The sequence below is a fragment of the Miniopterus schreibersii genome (genome assembly GCF_964146895.1).
Source record: "Miniopterus schreibersii genome assembly, chromosome: 1".
Classification (NCBI taxonomy): domain Eukaryota; kingdom Metazoa; phylum Chordata; class Mammalia; order Chiroptera; family Miniopteridae; genus Miniopterus; species Miniopterus schreibersii.
In genome coordinates, this window is record NC_138101.1 from 14,556,095 (window position 1) to 14,576,395 (window position 20,301).

Genomic DNA, 20,301 nt, shown 5'->3' on the forward strand with positions numbered 1-20,301 from the left:
AATCCTTACTAGAAGTTTTCCAGTCTTGGAATTTAATCTTACTTTTATTTTTTAACCTGGTACTATGTGAATTTTGAACAAGTAAACTTATTTTGGGTTCTGAGACTTCATAATCATGGAGGCTTCTCATCTTTTAGACACTGATATATTGAGAAACCTTTCGTAGAGAGACAATATCCCAAAGTATGCATGGAGCTTGACTAACTGCCTGGATTCAAGTCTCTACATAACACTAGATTTGTGACGTTGGGCAAGTACCTTCATCTCTCTGTCCTTAACTCCCCCATCTATAAAATGTAGCTAATAATAGTACCCACCTTTGAGGTCTATGTTAAGGGTTAAATGAGTTAATGAATATATAGAATTTAGAACAATACTTGATAGCTAATAAGGGCCTAGTGTTTGCTTTTTTCCCCCTATTGTTGAAAGATTACCTTTTATGAAGAAAGGCACAAGCTAAAAGTAATAGAGAAGTTAACAATTATTAGAACTCTCTACTCACATAATTGAAAAAGAATTGCAAGATTTAAATTTTAATTTCTTAATTGAATTTCAAATTTAGTGAAAAGTTGCAAGACCGGAACAAATTACGCTCACACATACTTTGTCCAGAGACCCTCATTCCAGTCTTGCCATTTGCCCTAATAATGACCTTTATAGCCAACGGATCCAGGATTGTGCATCATACCCAGCTGTCCAGCTCTTTTTAAATCCAGAACAATTTCTTAGTATTTCCTGGACTTGCATGTCTTTTGTCACTAATTTTCAAAAGAGTCATTTTGTAGATTATAACTAAATTAGGATTTGTTTGATTTCATATGATTAGATCCAGGTCATGCATTTTGGGCTGGACTGTTGCAGAAGTGATTCTTTTCATTATATTCTTTTGAGTGGCACATGATGTCAGTTTGTCCTATTTCTGGTGGTGTTACCTTTGATCACTTGATTAAGATACTATCTTCTACATTTCTGTAACTATAAAGACACTTTATCCCCACCTTTGTAATTAATTTTTTGTAAGTGAAGAGAAACTTGGAGACTTTGTAAAATCACATTCCTCATATCATTTTACCCACTAGTTTTAACATCCGTCGATATTTTTTGCCTGAATTTATTATTCTGATGGTTGCCAGATTGCAATTTTTAAAATTTCATCATTCCTTCTATTTATTAATTTGCATTCTACTGTAAGGAACAGATTTAAACAGAGTGTATTATCAACACCTTGTCCTGTGAAGAGGTAGGGGATAATAGACATATCTTGAAAATAGAAGCTGGAGAAATAGTACATCTCAAATCTTACGATTATTCTGAAGATTGATCTGCATTTATTTATTTACATCAGTGTGTGCTCCTGGATTTCTGTTTTCCTATTTTATTCAGTGGGTTGTAATTTGCTGTTATCATTATTTTAAGGCTTAAATTATCCCAAATGTGGCTAGTGAGAGGCCTTTCAAACTGGCTTCTGTGTTCTTTTATATGTGTATCTTCATCATTTTTGAGCCCTTCCTTACTTTTAGCCAAAAGGATGTTCCAGGCTCATTTTGTTATTTATCATCCCTGGCCCTGGAAACAACTGTTTCTCTAAGGATTCCTGGTTACTTTTAGTTGAGATGATATTTAGAAACCAGTATTTGTGTACTAGGTTTGCTCATTGCTACTGGGGTGTTCTATCTCAGGCTCTCTCAGGGAACAAAGTTAAGAAACACCCCGATATTTATTTCTCTCTATATATTAAAAGTTATGAGTTCACACTGATACCAACACTCCTGAGTTAATTCTAGCTTAATGTCTTTCTAATTCCTTTCACTGAATGAAAACCTAACTCTATTATCTTCAATATATTTTCTTATTTGCTCAGTCCCTCTGCCTATAGCCAGTCTCCTGACCACATTGCACTGTTACTTCATTCAGGCGACTGCCTTGTAGGGACCTCTGCCTTCACAGAGTCATACCCCAGGGTCTCCATTATACAGATTCTGGCCACTGCTAGTCTGTCTTCCCATCCTGATATGGAGCCTGGCAGTTGCTGCGCAATTAAAAGGTGTTTTTTTTTTAACTTTTTTGTTTTTATTTTTTAAATGTTTTGTTGATTTGAGAGAGAGAGGAATGGAGATGGAAAGAGAGAGAAAAACATTGATTGGCTGTCTTGTGCATGCCCACTACCAGGGATCGAGCTTGAAATCTGGGCGTGTTCCCTGATCAGGAGTTTACCGGGCAAACTCTTGGTGCCTGGGATGGTGCTCAGCCAACTGAGCCACACTGGCCAGTGCGGACAATTGAAAGGGTTTGAAATGAATTTGAGAATTGGAAAAAACTTTGGAAAGTCTGAGTGAACACTATATGGTGTCATTGTGTTAATGAGTCTATTTTTATGCATTAATTTTTATTACTGAAGCACATTATTCACATTTTCCCTTCCTCATATAACTCTAGCTATTGACAAAAGTCCCCTGTGAGTGGGGAGGCTATTTAATATTTTACTGCTTTAACCATTGTGTCAGTACTCACAAAACAAGCGAAGTTTTCCTGAAAGTTGTTTTCACATTAATAATAATTAATTCAAACACTACTGTATATAAGAAGTGAAGGCTAAGTAGGAAAGTGCTATATACCAACTAAATACAGCTAATAGTATTTGTGAGCTGTCATCTTTTAAAATGTTAATTGTGGTAGAAAAAGTTGCAGATCAAACAGAAATTTCCCCAAGTAAAACTATCTTGAAAATGCTTCTCCCATTGGAATCAGTGATTTCTTTTTTCTATTCTAGAAGAAACTGGCATTAACAAGTTTGGAATGTAATGCCTCTTCTTACTTGGGGATTGTGTGACAACGAGGTGTGAAAGCTCAATTTTTAACTGGCCTTTTATATCCTTTAGAAAATATTTATTAACTGGGCTTTGTGTTCATTTTTTGTTGAACTCCCTCTTAAAGTCAGTACTTTTTTTTTTTTTTTTTTTTACATCGAGCGTTCTGCTAGTCTTGGCAGTAACTCCTTGACTCTGATGGTTTACATTTATTTTATTCATTGCCCAGTAGTAATTACTATGCACTCAGTAAATATTTGCTGAATAAAAGAATCCCTGGTTTTACTTGCATAGAAAATCTTTTGAAGAAACTTTCAAATTCCAGGAGAAAAAAAATTGAGCATTTTTGACAATTTTAATAGCAGTAAATTAAAGGAAACATTTGTAAAGCTATGATTTAGAAGTAGAATTTTTGTTTTTAACATATTTGAAAAACAGCATCCTCTCAGTTATGTGAAACTTAATTGTACTTCTGAAAGAGTTTATTTCTTTATCTAGAAATTCCACTAAAAAGAGCGAATGAAGGTGGCGTTTTTCTAGCAGCCTTGGCTAATAGAGTTATTTTGCCACCATTCACTCATCCGAGCACTGAGGTCTGAAAAGGTAGCTGCCATTGCACACTTTAGTGCCTGCTGTGCTTTTGGCATTGTATAACCGGCAGGGGACATAGACATGATTAAGTATTATTTGCCCTTAAAGAATTTACTTTTATTTGATGTGAAATGTTAGTTTTCTTCTCAGCTCGGTGTTGTTGGCTGCCGAGGGACAGTGAAATGAGAGAATGAATAACCAGAGACTCAGCCTCTTTCCCTAAGGTGGTATCTTCAGTGACGGTAGAGTGACATAATTAGAAAAACCGGGTTAAACATTTAGCTCCCTTATAGCCATTGAGCCCACTGATTTTGTTGAATCACTTATAAAGAAAGTATATTTCTTGACTTTCCTTAATTACAAAAATTTCTGATTCTATATTTATTTTATTATGATTATAAATTTACGTTTGTAGAATGCCTTTACCATTCCTAAGAGTCTTTTCCAAATACATTTTCTTAGCTAATCTTTAGAACAGTCATAGTTTTGAGACTCAATGTTTCTCTAATTTCTATTTTTAAGATATGTCTTTATTATCTCTTGTCATCTTCATGAAACTAGATGTTGATAGTACATTCTGTTTAATGATAATAAGATTGTAGTTTACAACAGAAAAAGTAGTAATGCCTTCCCTTGGTGACCAATGCACCACTGTTGGGAGGAGAATGCCCTGATAATTTTTAAGTTCTGAATGTTCAGACATTTACCAACATTTACCTAGTCTGCCTAAAAATTTCACATTCTTCTTGCATGGCAAAAGGTAAGGAGCTCATGAAAGAAAGTGTGTTTCCTCTTTGGCACTACTACTAATATCTGGACTTCCCAAATTCAGACTGTGACTTTTAGGTGTCCAAATATAGCATGTTGCAGGAATTTAGTCCACAGTACAAAGACATGCTCCGCTGACCTGTGTGCAGACGAGGCGCTCTCATTCTGGCACTGTTCTAAAGATAAGCCTGTCTTGACTGTGCTGAGCAGCTGAGCAGTAAAGTCTCGCTTAGAAGTGACACCACACGTCTATAAACTGAGCTAAGATGAAATGTGGAAGGCTTAAACTTTCATCTCTTATATTTTAAAAGATTAATTTTAATGTTTATATTACATTTAAAGTTGCTTTTTATCGAAGTCCTGCTATATTGAACTTTAGTTTAATGGCATTTTCCTGTGATAAGTATGCCTGTCACTGTACAGAGAACTTCTGAGGCTTTTATATGGCTTAAAATTCTCAGTGGAAATGGAATTTAGAAAAGTGGTGGATACTGCTGTGTACTCATATTTTAGAATACAGTAGTATTTCATATTAACATGTCAGTAATTTTTTAAACTAAATAGTTTTTAGCTTTTATAACAGAGAAGCTTCAAAATATAGAACTTTTTTTCAATAACCATTTCATATGGCCAACTTTAAATATAGTTACTTTCATTAATAATGTTTATTCTTTCTCCTTCCTGACCCTCTTACCAAACCTTTGGTACTTATAAGATGTTGTCATGCTTTATTGGAAAGTGGTATGTATTTAACTGTACTGTATTAAACTGTATTATATCAGAGGTTGATTTCTCTAAAATACATTATTTATGCCAGTGGCTTTCTTAACATTAATAACATCACAAATGGTTTTTTATCATAAATTTAGGATTATAGCAGTGTTTCAGAACTAGTAAGAGAGCTATTAAGAAATGAAATGCAGAATAAATGTAGTGATGTGTCTATTATATCCAAGGTCTGACATGGCTGATGGTGAGTTTGGCTGTATTTGGAAATTTTGTCAGCATATGGGGGAAGGACAGGAGAAGGAGCTTAATGGTTGAGTTGGGGCTTGAAATCAACAGACATAGTTTTGAATCCTATCTCTACTACTTACATGGTGTGTGAATTCAGACAAGTTACTCAATACTCTCTGAGCCGTGGCTTCCTGATCTGTACACCAAGATTATAATATTACTTCTAAAACCTACTTCATAGCGTTGTTGAAAGAGTTTAATGAGATAATTCATGAAAAGCATTTCACAGAGTTGCTGGAAAGTGTCAGGTACTCACAGAATATTAGCCACTGCTATTATTAACATTTCTATATGCACACTAATACTTTATAATAATTAGAAATTCCCCCCCCCCCAGTATGTAGGTGATTTCACAAATCAACTTTGAAGGTGTTTTAGGACAGCATGTACTTATATTAAATATAACAGATGAAAACTTATATGGTGCTACTTCACTAAGCTGCTTTGTATTTTTAGGCCTGTAACTTAATATAAGTATATGGCTAAGTGCACTGGGTGCATTGGTTTTATAAGATTGCCTTTTATAGATGAAAGGAGCAAGTAAATATGGATATTTTAATCTTTTGACGTTTATCTTTCATACTGATTTGTGCTTAAGGCAGGGTTGGACTGGAAGCACACACAAATTCTTATCTCATTCTGCTGTCAAACACACAGCTATAAAGTAGTACCTTCTGACCTCCATTATGTTATATAGGTCCTAGTGATCCTGTTAGGGAGTCAGGGATTTTCCAGTGCTGCTGCTTTGAAATGAGATGTCATGAAAACAGTATTGTTTGTCTATCACACAACTGTGGGAGAACAAGTAGACAGTTCAAAACAAAACAGGTGCTTGTCTGTAAGGAAGAAAAAAGTCAGTTATACAGTCAACTAATACTTAAATGACAACTCTATGCTGAGCTGCATGGTGCCTGTTATGGAAGTTTACAATATATAACATAGTAGGGACATAAGATGTAATGAAGCAAGTAGTTACAATGTAAGGTAGCACTTAGGATAATACCTGTTTGGTAGAATAAGTAAGTACTATACAGATTAAGGGGAAGGAGAGAGCACTTTACTTTTTCCTACTTACAGCTGGAGGGTGTACCTGTGTATGACTTGTGTATATGCCTTAGAAGGCTGCTTCAGCTGGTGGCCGCAGGAATACTAGTTTCCCTATCTCGGTGGCTGGCTAGTCTAGCTCTTACTGTCTCTTCATTCCCCCCATTCTTGCTGATCCAACTGCTTTCTAAAAGCATTCTCCACTTAGGCCCAGTTATCATTTTTTATCTTTGCTAAGCATCCAAAATAATTATATGATAGTGGAACTGACAGTAGCAAGTAGGAAGGGGAGAAAGGGAAACTATTTTGGTGCAGAATCAAGAGCATCATTTCCTATGGTAGGAAAAGCCCTGTTGATAGCAGCAAGGGAGAGGGACAATGAAGAGGAGACGCCTCATCTTGCCTCTGTTCCTGTGAAAACCCATAAACGTGCCCCCACCAACCCATCCACCATCCTCACACTCTTTCATCTCCTGGAGCTTTTGTTCTGTTCACCACCTGTCCCCACTCTCCGCTGCGCCCATCACCTCCTTTGCCCCTGACCCCTTCTCCAGCTCTGAATCCCCTGGCTGTTTGAAATCTTGCCTTTCAGTCTGTTAGAACCCCTTTTAAGTCATAGGAGTCACCCCTATGATGAAGAACTGGCATAGCTCCACTGAGCCATTGTGTTACTACCTTCAGGCCTTCAGTAGGCCACAGTGTGTACTTGATGTGTCTAGTGGAATCCTGCATCCATTAATTCACTGACTTGTGACCGATAACTCATATATAATGTTGACTCTTATGTTAGTATTAGTATTATATGTCTGAAAGATTTGTTTCTAAGAGAAATTGTGTTTCAAGTTTTAGAGTTAACCAGTGAGCTGTTATTCCAAATCATGAGCCACCTGTATTGGCAGTGAACTTGGAACTAGAAGATTAGAGTTCAGATGCTAGCTGTCCCAGTTGCTAGACACGTGTGATCACGTGTGCGATTCCTTGGCCTCTCTTGACCAAGGGTCTCTGTATACATTGTACAAGTAACAGCTATCTCTCTAATGTAGTTGGTGGGGGATTAAATGAAAATATATGTGAAAGTGTATAATAAAAATGTAAAGTCCTATATCAAGTGAATGTGGCATTATGGTGTTAATAATAATCACTGTATTAGGTAGAAGAACAAGTTCCTGCCCTCTAGGAATTCATCATCCAGGAGGTGAGACAGGCATGGACAATTATATTAGGGTATGTGAAGTCCGGTGGCAGATGCACGTACAGGTGATCATGGAAAGGGATGGGTAGGGATGGGGTTCCTGGTCCAAGTCTTACAGGCTAAGGAAGAGCAAGCCTGGTGAAGAAGAAGGAAGGAGTAGGGAAAATCATGCCATGTTGAAGGCGTGGCATGGAGGAGTATGGTGCATTCAGGAAGCCGAAAATAAGGCAGCAAGTATGGCTGGAGCATAAACTTCTACTTGTAGGGCCTAATTTGATTATCAGGACCACTTACCTAACTAAAGAGGCAATGTTACTGCACAGTGGTTAACAGCTCTAGAAACAGACTTGGTCTAAACCTGGTTGGGTCATTTACTAATCAGGTATACCTAGTTAAGAAATTATACCTTCATAAACTTTTAGTATCAATATGATGATAAAAGTATCTACTTCAAAGGGTTGCTGCAATAGTTATTCCAGATAACGTTTGCAAATCTCCTGGTGTTTAATCAATACTTTATAAATGTTAGCAGCAGTTTCTACTGCTGTCCTGAAAGTTCTTTTTTCCTTTCAGTACTCTAACCTACTGTTCTAGGGTAACAGTTTAGCAATATTTTAAATACCAATTCTCGTTCGTTATAATGGAATCATAGGAACAGAATTTGAATGAATTTTAAAGAGGGCCTAGCTCGTTTTCATTAGTTTGTGTGTTAAGAAACTGAGTCATACATAGTTAAATAACCTGGCTGTGATGTCACAGTGAATCAGCACAGCTGGGACTAGATTCAGGTCTCTTTCCAGAGCTCTTTCTGTTGGCCTCAGAATCAATTGCCCCAAATCACTTAGAGACACCAACCTATAGCATTGGCACAATTCATTGCAGAAACAATATCTTAAAAGTGTAGAAGTTGGCATTTCAGTAGCTTTGCAGATAGGAAAATATATCTTTTATGGGAATATCATATCTTTCTCTGCCTATCCTCTGGTGGAAGTGCTGTTTAGCAGCAGTACCTGTGAAAGGGCAATGAGAGGCAGATAATAAGGAACCAGATAATTCTTAAATGAATAACTCCTAATACTGTCAAAAATAAAATAAAATAAAAAAGAACTCTTATACAGACAAATGTCCACTTCTGTTTATTAGGGTCTCCTCACTAAACTGTGCAAATAGATTTTGATAATACTTGTCAATTATACATGTTCTACTTCACTTATTCAAGAGGATAGATAAATAATTTGTTGAACACTCTTTGTGTACCAAGTGCTAGGGATAGAATGGTGAGCAAGAAGCTTGAAATAATAATCATAAATATAATTAGTTAAATGCTATGTATAAAAAGTACAGAGTGATTTATGATCATATAGCAATGTTTGGGAAGGCTCCCCTGAAAGTTTTAACTGAGATATGAAGACTCTGTAAAGTAAATAGGTATGAGTCATAGGAATGGAGAAAAGGGTCTCATACTGATAAAACAGCATATGCCAAGGCCCTGAGGAAGGCCATAGAATGATCTGTCCTAAGAACTGAAAAACAGCTAGTGTGTTTGGGGCAGAAAAGGCTAAGATGGGATGCAAGTCCTGGTCATGAGACAAGAAGTGAAGGTGTTTACTAGGCATCCCAAAGGAACCAACTGGCACAAGAAGTGAACCTCCCCCGAAGTAAACTGTGATCAGTATTAGAATTTTGTTGTTTTAAAGAGTCATTGTAAAGAAGATTACTTTAGAACCACTATAATACTCAATTTACTAGGTAGAGTAATACTAGGATTGGGGCACTTTTAACTACATACTATTTTTCATTTGATTTTTCTGTCTTTCTCTCTGGGCTCATTGGAACTGAAGGAATATTTTGATGTCCTGGTGTGTTTAGGGTAGGGCCTTTTGTTGTTGATTGATTGAACAGCCTAGAAATGACAGAGAATTTTATCGTATTTTCTGGCTGAGGTTTTTGTGTGGGTTTGTGATGCCACTGCCCTGCTGGTTTTTTGGCAGTCAAAACAGGACAGTTCTTAATGCAGTTCTTCTTGAAAAGGAAGAAACTTAAGAGTAAAAAGGCTACTTTGTATTAAATTTAGTGGAAGGTACCCAGGGCATGTATCTTTGGCTGATATTGTAAGTTATTTGGCTAAATGGATATAGTAGCCTCAGGCACATATCCAAGCTTATGGCAGGAATACATGAAAAAATAGTAAAAGCTTTGTCTCTATATAAAATTATCAACTACCATATGTAATTTTTAAATGAATTTTTGTTAACTTTTTATTGATTTATTTAAGCTTTTCTTTAAATAATGAAAAAGACAGATTCATTTTTACACAGATAGATTCCCAGATCTGCTTTTATTGCTCACTTGCTTTCTTCACTTTCCTTTGACCATTTCTGTGGCATATAAACACTTTGTTTTCCAAAATCCTCAAATTAAATGCAGATAATATGGAGCTCTTCATTTTTCAAGTGTATTTGCATCCTTTGGATAAACTATCATTGTCCTTTATACTCTTCAAACAGAAATGTCTGAGTTGCTTCCCATGTTTAACTGCTTGTTTATATGTCTACTGTTTATTAATATTATTGCTCTCGGAGTAGCATAGAGTCAGGTCTTATGGGTTCAAATTTAATCTTGCTACTGTCTTTTGGTCCCACTAACTTTTCAGTTTCTCATCTCCAAAATGGAGATAATCATGTTAGTGCCTAGTAAAATTTTTTTTAAAGGCTGAAAGGAAACAGTGCTTATAGAAAGCTTAATTCAAAATCAGTGTCCTGGAGAAGACGTTGGCTATCATGATTTTGGGTCCCTCCCCTAGAATCCACTAATAGCCATCCTCATTCTCCTAGGAGCCCTTATTCAGCCTAACCTGTATGCTGATGACCCCCAGTTTATACCTCCATTCCTACCTCACTTTTTCCTACGCTTCAGGCTTGTCTATCTTACTGCTACTGTTTATCTTCAGTTAAATATCTAATACATACTTTAAGCATAACATGTCTAAAAACAGAACTTTGATCTCTGCCACCTGCCGCTACTTGCCTCCCCAGTCTGTTCCCACCATTCTTTCCTATCTCAGTTAATGGCACCACCCTCTGTACTTTTTTCCCCCTCTAGCTATCAACCCCCACCCATTTTATCAGTACATCTAGCAGTATTATCCCAGAATATGTCTGAATCTGACCACGTGTCACCATATTCTCTAAGAGCACTGTAGTCCAAGGCAGTAACCTCTTTTGCTTGGACAGATACATAAGGAATGGTCTCCTTATTTCTCTCTGTTTTCAGTCTTGTCTCCTATAATGCATTCTCCACATTTTGAAGACTGATATCTTAAAAATAGATTTCTTTACCCCTACCATCTTCTTATTGAAATTGGAAAAATGTCCAGAATTTTAAAAAATCCTCTCTGATCTGGAGTCTCTGACTACTTTCTTCCTATCTCTCAGCCACAGCTAGTGCATGCCTGTCTTAAGCCTTTACATTAGCTTTTCCTTCTGTTTGGAATATTTTTCACTTAGATCATTACATTGTTGGTTCCTTGTAATTTTTAGGTCTCAGTCTAGATAACAGCTCTTCAGAGAGGTTTGTCCTGGCATCTTTCCTTCCTTAATAGCTGATCAGTATCTGAAATCTGCCCCACCCTTTCTTCTTTCTTTCATAAATTGCCCCTCCCCACTCCCAAGATAATTTGTTCCATGAGGGCAAAGACTTTATTCATCTAGTTATTACCATATTCCCAGTGCTTAGAAAAGAACCCAGTACGCAGAAGGCTTACTGTTTTATGTGGGAAGAATGATGAATAAATATATTCTGGTAAGCTTTCTATATTCAGAGAAATAATAGATTGTTTCATCCTGCACAAACTTTGCATAGATACTTATTTTAGAATTAACCATGCTAATATTTTGTTTCTTTTATATATTTTCTCTGTTCTAGATTGTAAGCCCTTAAGGGTAGGAGGTATGTCTTCATTGTTTTTAGCTCTCATAGAATGCTAAAAACCATTTTAGTACTTAGCTTTGATTGGATTGGATTGAAAAGTTCAATCTAACATCTTTATTTCTTCTGAAGTTATAGTAGTTATATATTTGTTTATGTGTATATATAGATATAATTTATATAAATTCTGAAAGCAGGTGTGTATAAAATATACCTTCCCCTTTTATCTTGTGTAGTTCATAATTGGACCCTTGAGGACACACTTCAGTGGTTGATAGAATTTGTTGAACTACCCCAATATGAGAAGAATTTTAGAGACAATAATGTCAAAGGAACAACACTTCCCAGGTGAGTCTTTATTATCCAAATGTATTTTTCCACTAATGAGGAATTATATGCTACATGTTACTTTTCATTGCCAAATATGCAAGTTACTTTTATAGCTAAGAGCTCAAAGAATATATTATAGATACATTCATTTTTAAATTTTTTTAAGGTATGAGTTTTTGCAAGTTTAATCAATTTTTCTTGTCTAAACAATAATACCCTTTAAAAAACTTATACCCCAGAAAAGTAATTTTGAGAATGAGGTGGGCCAGCTATATCTTTTTTAGGTAACATCAGAAGGCCAGCCTCTGACCACCTGATAGGTAAAGAACAACAGTCTTACTCATCTGGCACAGATCCGCCTTTATGAAAAGTTCTGTGTGAATGGGTTACTTTGCAGAGCCTTCTTCACTGGCATTCTTTTAATCACAACAATAACCACTTAGTATTAGTGACCATAAATTAAACCTTAAAAAATGAAGTTTAACAAACAAAATGTAAATAATAGCAGCCATTTTTAAGTGCATATTACATAGAGGTACTCTATATTATCTCATTTAAGCTTCATGGTTAACATGAAGTATGTATTGTTATCCCCATTTTACAGATTAAAAAAACCAAGTCAGAGAGAAGTTAAATACTTTGCCCAAGGCAGTGTTTGAACACAGATAGATCTGATACCAGAGTTTAGGGTGCTAATTTATCCTTTATATGTCTCGAATTAATTGTTGCTAGTTTTCTGAATTATATTTTCTAAATCTTCATTAGTTAACTTAATCTTTAAACATTTAAATTTAAATGTTAAAATTTGCAATAATTCTACCAGAATTTGACCCTTACAAGACTGCTTATGTTTCATTCCTCCCTGGATTGTTTCTTACACCAAAAAAGACTCTTATCCCTTTTTTCTATCTAATTGTTATACGTGATGAAATACACACATTGTATTTCTAATCAATTTGCTTGCATAGCCTATTTAAGTAAGTAGCTTTTGTTGGTTGGAAGTTTGTATTTTGGATCAAGTTGAAAGTTTTCATATTTCCCTTAAATGTATTCTGAACATCCTGAACATCAGCATTTCTCATTTTACTGTGCACATGACTATAGTGATGAAATACTGGGATAAGAGTCAGTTCAATAAGTGCGCATTGAGAATCTTTGTGTTCATGGTGCAACTAGATACTGGAAAGAAGACAAAAATTAAATAATATATAGTTTTTGCTTTTAAATAACACAAATTCCTAAGTTAAAACCAACAGGATAGTAGAGCATTAAAATGGGATTAGAGTTTTCCAAGTTACTAAGTTATATATGTTAGTCTGGTTATGAGGAACCAATGGCATTTTTCTTATGTTGTCTTTTGGGAAGTTTCTTTATATAATAATAATATGAAATAATAACAATATGAAATAAAATAGCCTGCTCTGTGTTTTGTCAGTAAATGTTACAGCCACTTTTTTCTTTTGATTAAATAAAGGATATCAGAAATACCTCAAATTCTGGTAGAATTTTTGAGATAACACACTTAATCAAGATCAGTTTTTAAAAATAGTGAACATATTTCTCCAGAAGAAAAGTTATGTAATTAGAAGCTTTCAGGTCAGCCCACTGGAGTCTTTTTGAGGCGAGGAGAAAGGGAAACTGGAATGGCCTTCATCAAGCCCCTCTTATGGGAATGTAGTTAGATAAGGGGCATATCAGTCAACCTAAACAACCATGTAAGCTACAGAGTTTTTTGTAGGGTAATTGTAAATATAAGAGCTATTTGTAAGAAGGTATAAGAAAACATATTACATATTCCAGATGTGCATATGCCAAAAAAATTCATTTTGTTTCTTTTCTGTGACATTAGAATATTGTTACCTCTGAAATAGATAGCCAGAATTATGTTAGCTCTAATGGTTATCTAAGCCTTTTACTGCGTTTCCTGTACTCTGTAATTCTTGTTTCCGAGCTCACACTAAGGCTTTCCTCACCTGACACACGCCGCCTCATTCCCTTCAGGCCTGTGTGAGCTCCCGACATCCTGGCCCACGCAGGTAGAATCGCTTCCACCGCTGGGCTCATGTGGAACTGTGCATAAAATTCTGTTACATAGTTTCCTTTTTACTCCATCTCATTGTCTTTCTTACATTTATCTATTGGTAGTGTTGCTATAGATTCATTCATGCATCCATCCATGCATTCATTCATCTATTATACAAACATGTATCAAGCATCTACTTTTGCCAAGCACCATGCAGGGTTTGGGCATACAGAGCTAAGACAGTTTTTGCCTTCAAAGACTTTGATAAGTGTCATATTAAAGGAGTAATGGGAGCATACATGTGTGTAAGGTACCTGTGGAGATGAAGGAAGGCATTTTGTAAAGGGAAAGTTAAGAGTTCTTTACTCTCTAAAGTTTTATAGAGAACTCATAGGAGTTTCTGTAACTTCATACTCAGAGGTTCTGATATCTTCCTAAATAAAATTAGTGGTTCAGGTACAGTTGTTGGAATCATACATATTTGGTTTTGAATTTCTGCCTTACTGCTTACTAATTATGTAACCTTGAGCAAGTTACTCAACCTCTCACTACTTTAGTTTCCTCATCTATAAAATGGGAATTTTTATTTACATCTATCTGTCTACCTACCTACCTACCATCTATCTATATATCTATATATATATATAAATATATAGTAGTTTTTGAATTTTAATTAAGCCTTGACACAGGTCCCAGCACATAGTACATGCTTGTTTTTATTATTGTTATTAATTATTATTATTAAACTTTGTGTTATAAGATCTTTATCGGCATCATACTTGGTTATTAAGAAATTTTAATTGACTACTGGGCTGCTTGGATTTGAAGTCCAAATTGAAGTGATTTTATTTCCTTATTTTACCTGTGCCTTTGACCCCCTACATACTTTTTTTCATAGCTAATAAAATGGTTCAGTACGTCTTATTATATAAATCCTTCAGTTTACTTTCCCAACCAATGATGACTTCTTACTTCCCACTTACGACTTCAGTGGACTTTGTTTAATTTTGAAACAGCTTAAACATTAGACTGTAAAGGTACAGACTTCTTGGATACTTTTAAAGAAAAACAGCTATCTAAGTTGAGAACTATTTTTTAAAGTCTTCTATTGATGTTAAGTAAATTACTTATAATTTTCTCGTTCTTTGTGGAATGACAGTAAGATGTTAGGTAATTAATGATTATAAAATACTTTGAATTTGATAAGTTTTAAAATCATATTAAGTTACAGCACAAAATAACCTCAGAAAACAAAAATATCAGTCTAACAACTAAATTATTAACATACAGGAGTGTTTGTACAGCTAAGATTGCACTGAAAAGGTTTTTGATACATGTCATAAAGTATTAAATCACACTTGGATAAGCTCTTACAGTAATGATCACTAATATGTAAAGTATTAAATATGCTGCTCAAATATTTAAATTTATATACTGGAAATATTTTCATTTAATGTATATGTATTTTTTAAATGAACAGGATAGCAGTACATGAACCTTCATTTATGATCTCTCAGTTGAAAATCAGCGACCGGAGTCACAGACAGAAACTTCAGCTCAAGGCACTGGATGTGGTTTTGTTTGGACCTTTAACACGTTAGTATTCACTCTCATAGAACACGATGCAAAAGAGTGATGAGGTCATCTGTTTGTTATCTAAAGAAGTAAAAAGTAAGCAGGGCAGTAGACCACTAAGAAGAACCATCTGTTAGGTATAAAGGAAATTTAGTACCGTCTTAAACAAAAGATGTATGTAGGGTGAGACTTTTTGTCATTGAAATGTAGTGTGAAATTTTCAAAGCTGGTTACTGATGTAAAAAGTTGTAAAAACTATCTTAGTTGATAATTTCAAATTAAATTTCTAGATTTAAAACTTTGGATCTTTATAGCAGTTTTAGTTGATGTTATTATAGCTGAATATTCACTGAAGAATCCCTTTAAAAAATGGTGCAATCTAAGAATCTTGATGCCTGAAGTAATAGAACATAACTTGATTTCATTAATTTCCTAGAAAATAATTTTTTATATAGATCAAAAGCAAAGACTCACTTACAAAGTAACAGACTATCCTGGCAGAAGCACAAGGTGGAGAGTTGTCCCTTAGATTGCTTTGAAGAGGAACAGTGAAGAAATTGCTGTCATATTCATAAAGCAAATAAACCAGCATCTCTTTAATTTGACAGGACTCCTGTTTCCCAGAAGGAAAATTTAATATGCTTATTTCATTTAATTTCAAATTTCAGAAAGCTCTTGGGAAAAGCATTTGAAGAATTCGCATTTTAGAGGAATTATGTTTTATTTTTCAGAAGCCAAAAACGATTAACAAAATTAATACAAGAAAAATGACTTCCACAAGTTACAAATTAGGAAACTAACTTTTTTTTTTTTTACCTCCATTCTTGGAGTTAGGAGACTTGCCGGTTCCTATGATACTATCTTGGGGTAGCTCTGCTAAAAAAGAGTTACTGGAGTGGTTGGATGGATTCCATGACTTTACTGGTGGTTCTTTTTTGGCTCCGGCTAAAAGAGCAGCTGGTGAAACAGCTGGAACTTCCCTTTGTGACGGTCGGTGGAAATGCACTGTTGGTGGAAATTACAAACCCTAGGAAATAGAACACTACTGAAATGCCAGGCATTCCATGGAGATGATGCCCCTTCTAACCGTCTCCTTGTCTACATTTCCTACTGAATCTCCTGTGGGTTGTCTTCTTTGTGATTCTTTCTAATTATTTCGTGTGAATGACTGGTGAAAATAGGAATTTAACTATAGAATTTGTCTCTATATACAACTTGGCCAGGAATATTTATATTTTATTATTCCAGGAACAAACCACCCTCTAAGCCAAAACAGTATTATATTATTATTTGAAAAGGAACAAAATGAGTCTCAGAGAATGTTGAAAATAAATGTTTTAATAAACAAACTAATAAGTTACATCTTTTAAACATGTTTGTCTTAAAATTTTTATTTGAGTGAGTGAACCCTGTATTTGCAACACCCATGTTAGATCTGTACAAAACTGGCATTGTCAAATGAGCAGAGATACATTTTAAAGGAGTTTTCACTGAAATCTTTTCCAGTTTGTGGTACATATTGTAGTTCGGGACTTGCCCATGCATTTATTGTTATTTCTGGTGATTATATTTCAGCCTGAACAGGGTTCATAATTGATCTAGAGCCTGAGCGGAACCTCTCAGTCTGAGGCAGAAATAGAACAAAATTCTTTTGAGACTTTAGCCTTGTGTAGTGCATCTCTTTCACTGGAGGTGAGGGCATGCACCCTGGAAACACATAACCCTGAGGGTCTCTGGCATAGAGCATGCTTTTATCACACTGTGTAAACATATACGGACCCTAGACTTGTAAGCATAGGGACTTGTTATTTCATCTCATCAGACATGCAAAATGTCTTCCTGCTGGAGGCCTGGGCAGTTAGGCAGTTTTTCCAGATATCTCTTTGGAGCAAATAATGTATTTTATTGTGTTATCATTGTGTCTCCAGAGAATCCCCTGAAAATTAGTGAGTATTGACTATCCTAATAAAGTTCCTAATAAACTAGGAAATTATTTGACTAGTGATTTCTGTGTTTTGTATCACTGAAGGCAGTGGCCCTAGCTCCTTACTCCTTACTTAGAAGCAGTGCTGGGGGTTGCTGTTTTGCCTGGCTTGGTAGGGAAGGCCGTCCTATTCTTTCTTTCTAGTAACCCATATATCTCTGGCAAATAGCCATTTAAAACAATATCATTATGGTCATTTAACCCATAGTTTCTTAACCTTGGTGTTATTCACATTTTAGGTTGGATAATTCCTAGGTAGTTTTTTATAGAAGCTGGGTGAGTGGGGACAAGATTATCTTCTGCATTGTGGGATGTTTCACAACATCCCTGACCTCTACCTACTAGATAGACACCAGTAACAACTCTCCCCAATTCCTTTGACTCTCTTTCCAGTTGTGACAAAAAAAATTGTCAAATGTTTGCTGGGGAAAATATCACCTTTGGTTGAGAATCACTGATTAGCCTCAATTAGTTACATGGCTATATGCTTGGGGAAGATGCTTTTTGGTGAGTAATTAGCATACCAGTTTGTTTATCAAAGCATCACAGCTGCCTAACTTGCTGAAGGAAGGAGCTGGAATGTAATGATGATGCTCTTTATGACTCCTTCACGCAGAGGACCATTCTCAGTCCATGATGGGAGGTGCTGGTGCTTTTCCAGGGTTCCCTGGACTTTTGTTACTACCTCCAAAACCAGCAGGGGCATGATGCCTCCGTGTTGGTTTATCTCTGTCTCCTGTAAGTCTGGTGTATCAGGTAGTTAGAATGAGCACATTGATTATTTGAAGAAAGGATTTTTAAAAAGCTAGAGCTTTTATATAGGAGGGATATCTTGACCTTTTTTTGGTTGGTTTTATTTTTAGATGCCTACTAGTTAAAGAAAGGGTCTCTGGGTATTGAGATTCTGTTGCACTCAGAGATCAATGTAACCGCCCTCCTCCCCTAGGCCCTCCTCACAACTGGATGAAGGATTTTATTCTCACAGTCTCCATAGTAATTGGCGTTGGAGGGTGCTGGTTTGCTTACACACAGAATAGGACATCGAAAGAACATGTCGCAAAAATGATGAAAGACTTAGAGAGCCTACAGACTGCAGAGCAAAGTCTGATGGACTTACAAGAGAGGTAAGTAAAACAAGCTGTAAGTCTTGTTATTTACGTAGGAAAACACAGTTTATGAAAATTTAATATGGACACGTGCATACACACTTATATTTGGGTTGACACACACATTAGGAATGTGTGTACACTTCATATATATGCAAAAGTATTATATTTTTATAATTACAGATTTCTTACGAAGGTATGCACTAGGGAATAAATGGCTAGAGACCAGTGCAAATCAATCATAAACAGGTGGAATTCCATGTGGAGTTAAATTATATTTTTGACATGATTTAAATAAGTATGTACTTCTTAAGAGTCTCTTTGCTGAAGACTATTGCCCTGCTATCCCTATATTTTTTATCTCAAGATAAGCAAAATAGCTGTATATAGTAGGCTTCCTGATGTTTTATTATCCAGACTTAAGGTTAATAGAAAATTCTGTGAATTTTGATTGAAACATATCCTATTTCTTGATACATACTTATTTTTCATTTAATACAATGAACCTTTGGAAACTTTTATGAGGAATTACATTTTTATTGTTCTGCAAGGCTTGAAAAGGCACAGGAAGAAAACAGAAATGTTGCTGTAGAAAAGCAAAATCTAGAGCGCAAAATGATGGATGAAATCAATTATGCAAAGGAGGAGGCTTGTCGGCTGAAAGAGCTAAGGGAGGGAGCTGAAAGTGAATTGAGTAGACGTCAATATGCAGAGCAGGAATTGGAACAGGTATTTACGTTTTTAAAAAAATCTTTGTTAGAATATTTGTATTGCCATTCTGAGTTTTTTGCTTTTGTTAAATCTCTTACTTTTAGTTTCATTGTATACTCTTTAATCAAAGAATCATTTGTTCATATTGTTTGCATTGATCAAAGTCCTTATAGCAAAATAACAAAGTAGTAACTAAAAGAGAAAGTTACCATCATGTTCTCATTCATGAAATTTTATCTCATGCCATGTTAATTGTCTTGAGTTAACTTAAGGTGCTTATTTAAATGAACATCTGCAATGTTTCAGTTTTCAACTGTAACCTAGTAAAGGATATCTAATATTAAACTTCTCTATGAAGGTAAAGAATCTCTATTAAGCACCCATTTGGGTCCTGTTAAGTGGCTTTAGAATATAATCTGTTAAAAATTCTGCGGTTGTCTAAAGGATATCCTTTCCAGTATTTGCTTCCACTATGGTTTGCTCGAGATGGGATATAGGCATTCAGTCATTGACAGTCCTTTGGGTGGTAGTTCTGGAAGAATTTAGTTATAGGCAGATGTATTAGGTTTTTTATTCCTGCTATAAAAAATTAACACAAACCTAGTGGCTTTAAAACAACACATATTTATTGTCTTACATTTCTCAAAGTCAGAGTTTAAAATAGGTCTGCAGGGCTGCATTCCTTCTGGAGGCCCTAGGGGAGGATCTGTCTCCTTGCTTTTTCCAACTTCTGGGGGCTGCCTACATTTCTTGGCTCATAGCACCTTCCTTCATCTTCAAAGCACGTCACTGCAACCTCTGCGTCCATGGTCTCATCTCCTTTTGACTCTGACCCTTTCATTATTGTTAAAGAAACTGAGAAACAAAATGAGGATGAGAAAACTTTCTCAGGATTAGAGAGTGACTCAGTTGTAAGAACCTAGGTGTTCTACCTCCCACTTTATTTTCTGCATTGTTGCCTTCTCAGTCAAGTGCTAAATAAGAAATACAAGTTATGCGATGAATGAATTTCAATTTCAACTGCTGAGAAAATGTTCAGTGTGCAATTACTGTTTCCATTGAGTTTGACATTTTTGACTGAATGCAGCCATCTCTTTTTATTAACTGTTAACTATTCTTTCCTTCGTAACCCAGACATCTGTTTTTTGGACCTTTTCCCTGTAAGGAGTTTGTTCTCTTAAGTTGCCTCCTAGACATATTTTGCAGTCAGGCCCTATTTACCTGAA

General features: G+C 35.6%; 1 protein-coding gene across 3 annotated transcripts in view; it reads left to right on the forward strand.

Annotated features, from left to right (window-relative positions):
* Positions 1-20,301, forward strand: part of STIM2 (stromal interaction molecule 2) — a 136,347-nt gene that overhangs the window by 98,877 nt on the left and 17,169 nt on the right. For all 3 annotated transcript variants that reach the window (XM_081123439.1, XM_081123438.1, XM_081123440.1), the window contains exons 4-7: positions 11,583-11,694; positions 15,180-15,295; positions 18,205-18,382; positions 18,916-19,093. In XM_081123439.1, coding sequence (XP_080979565.1) covers positions 11,583-11,694; positions 15,180-15,295; positions 18,205-18,382; positions 18,916-19,093 — 584 coding nt within the window. The remainder of the gene's footprint in view (positions 1-11,582; positions 11,695-15,179; positions 15,296-18,204; positions 18,383-18,915; positions 19,094-20,301) is intronic.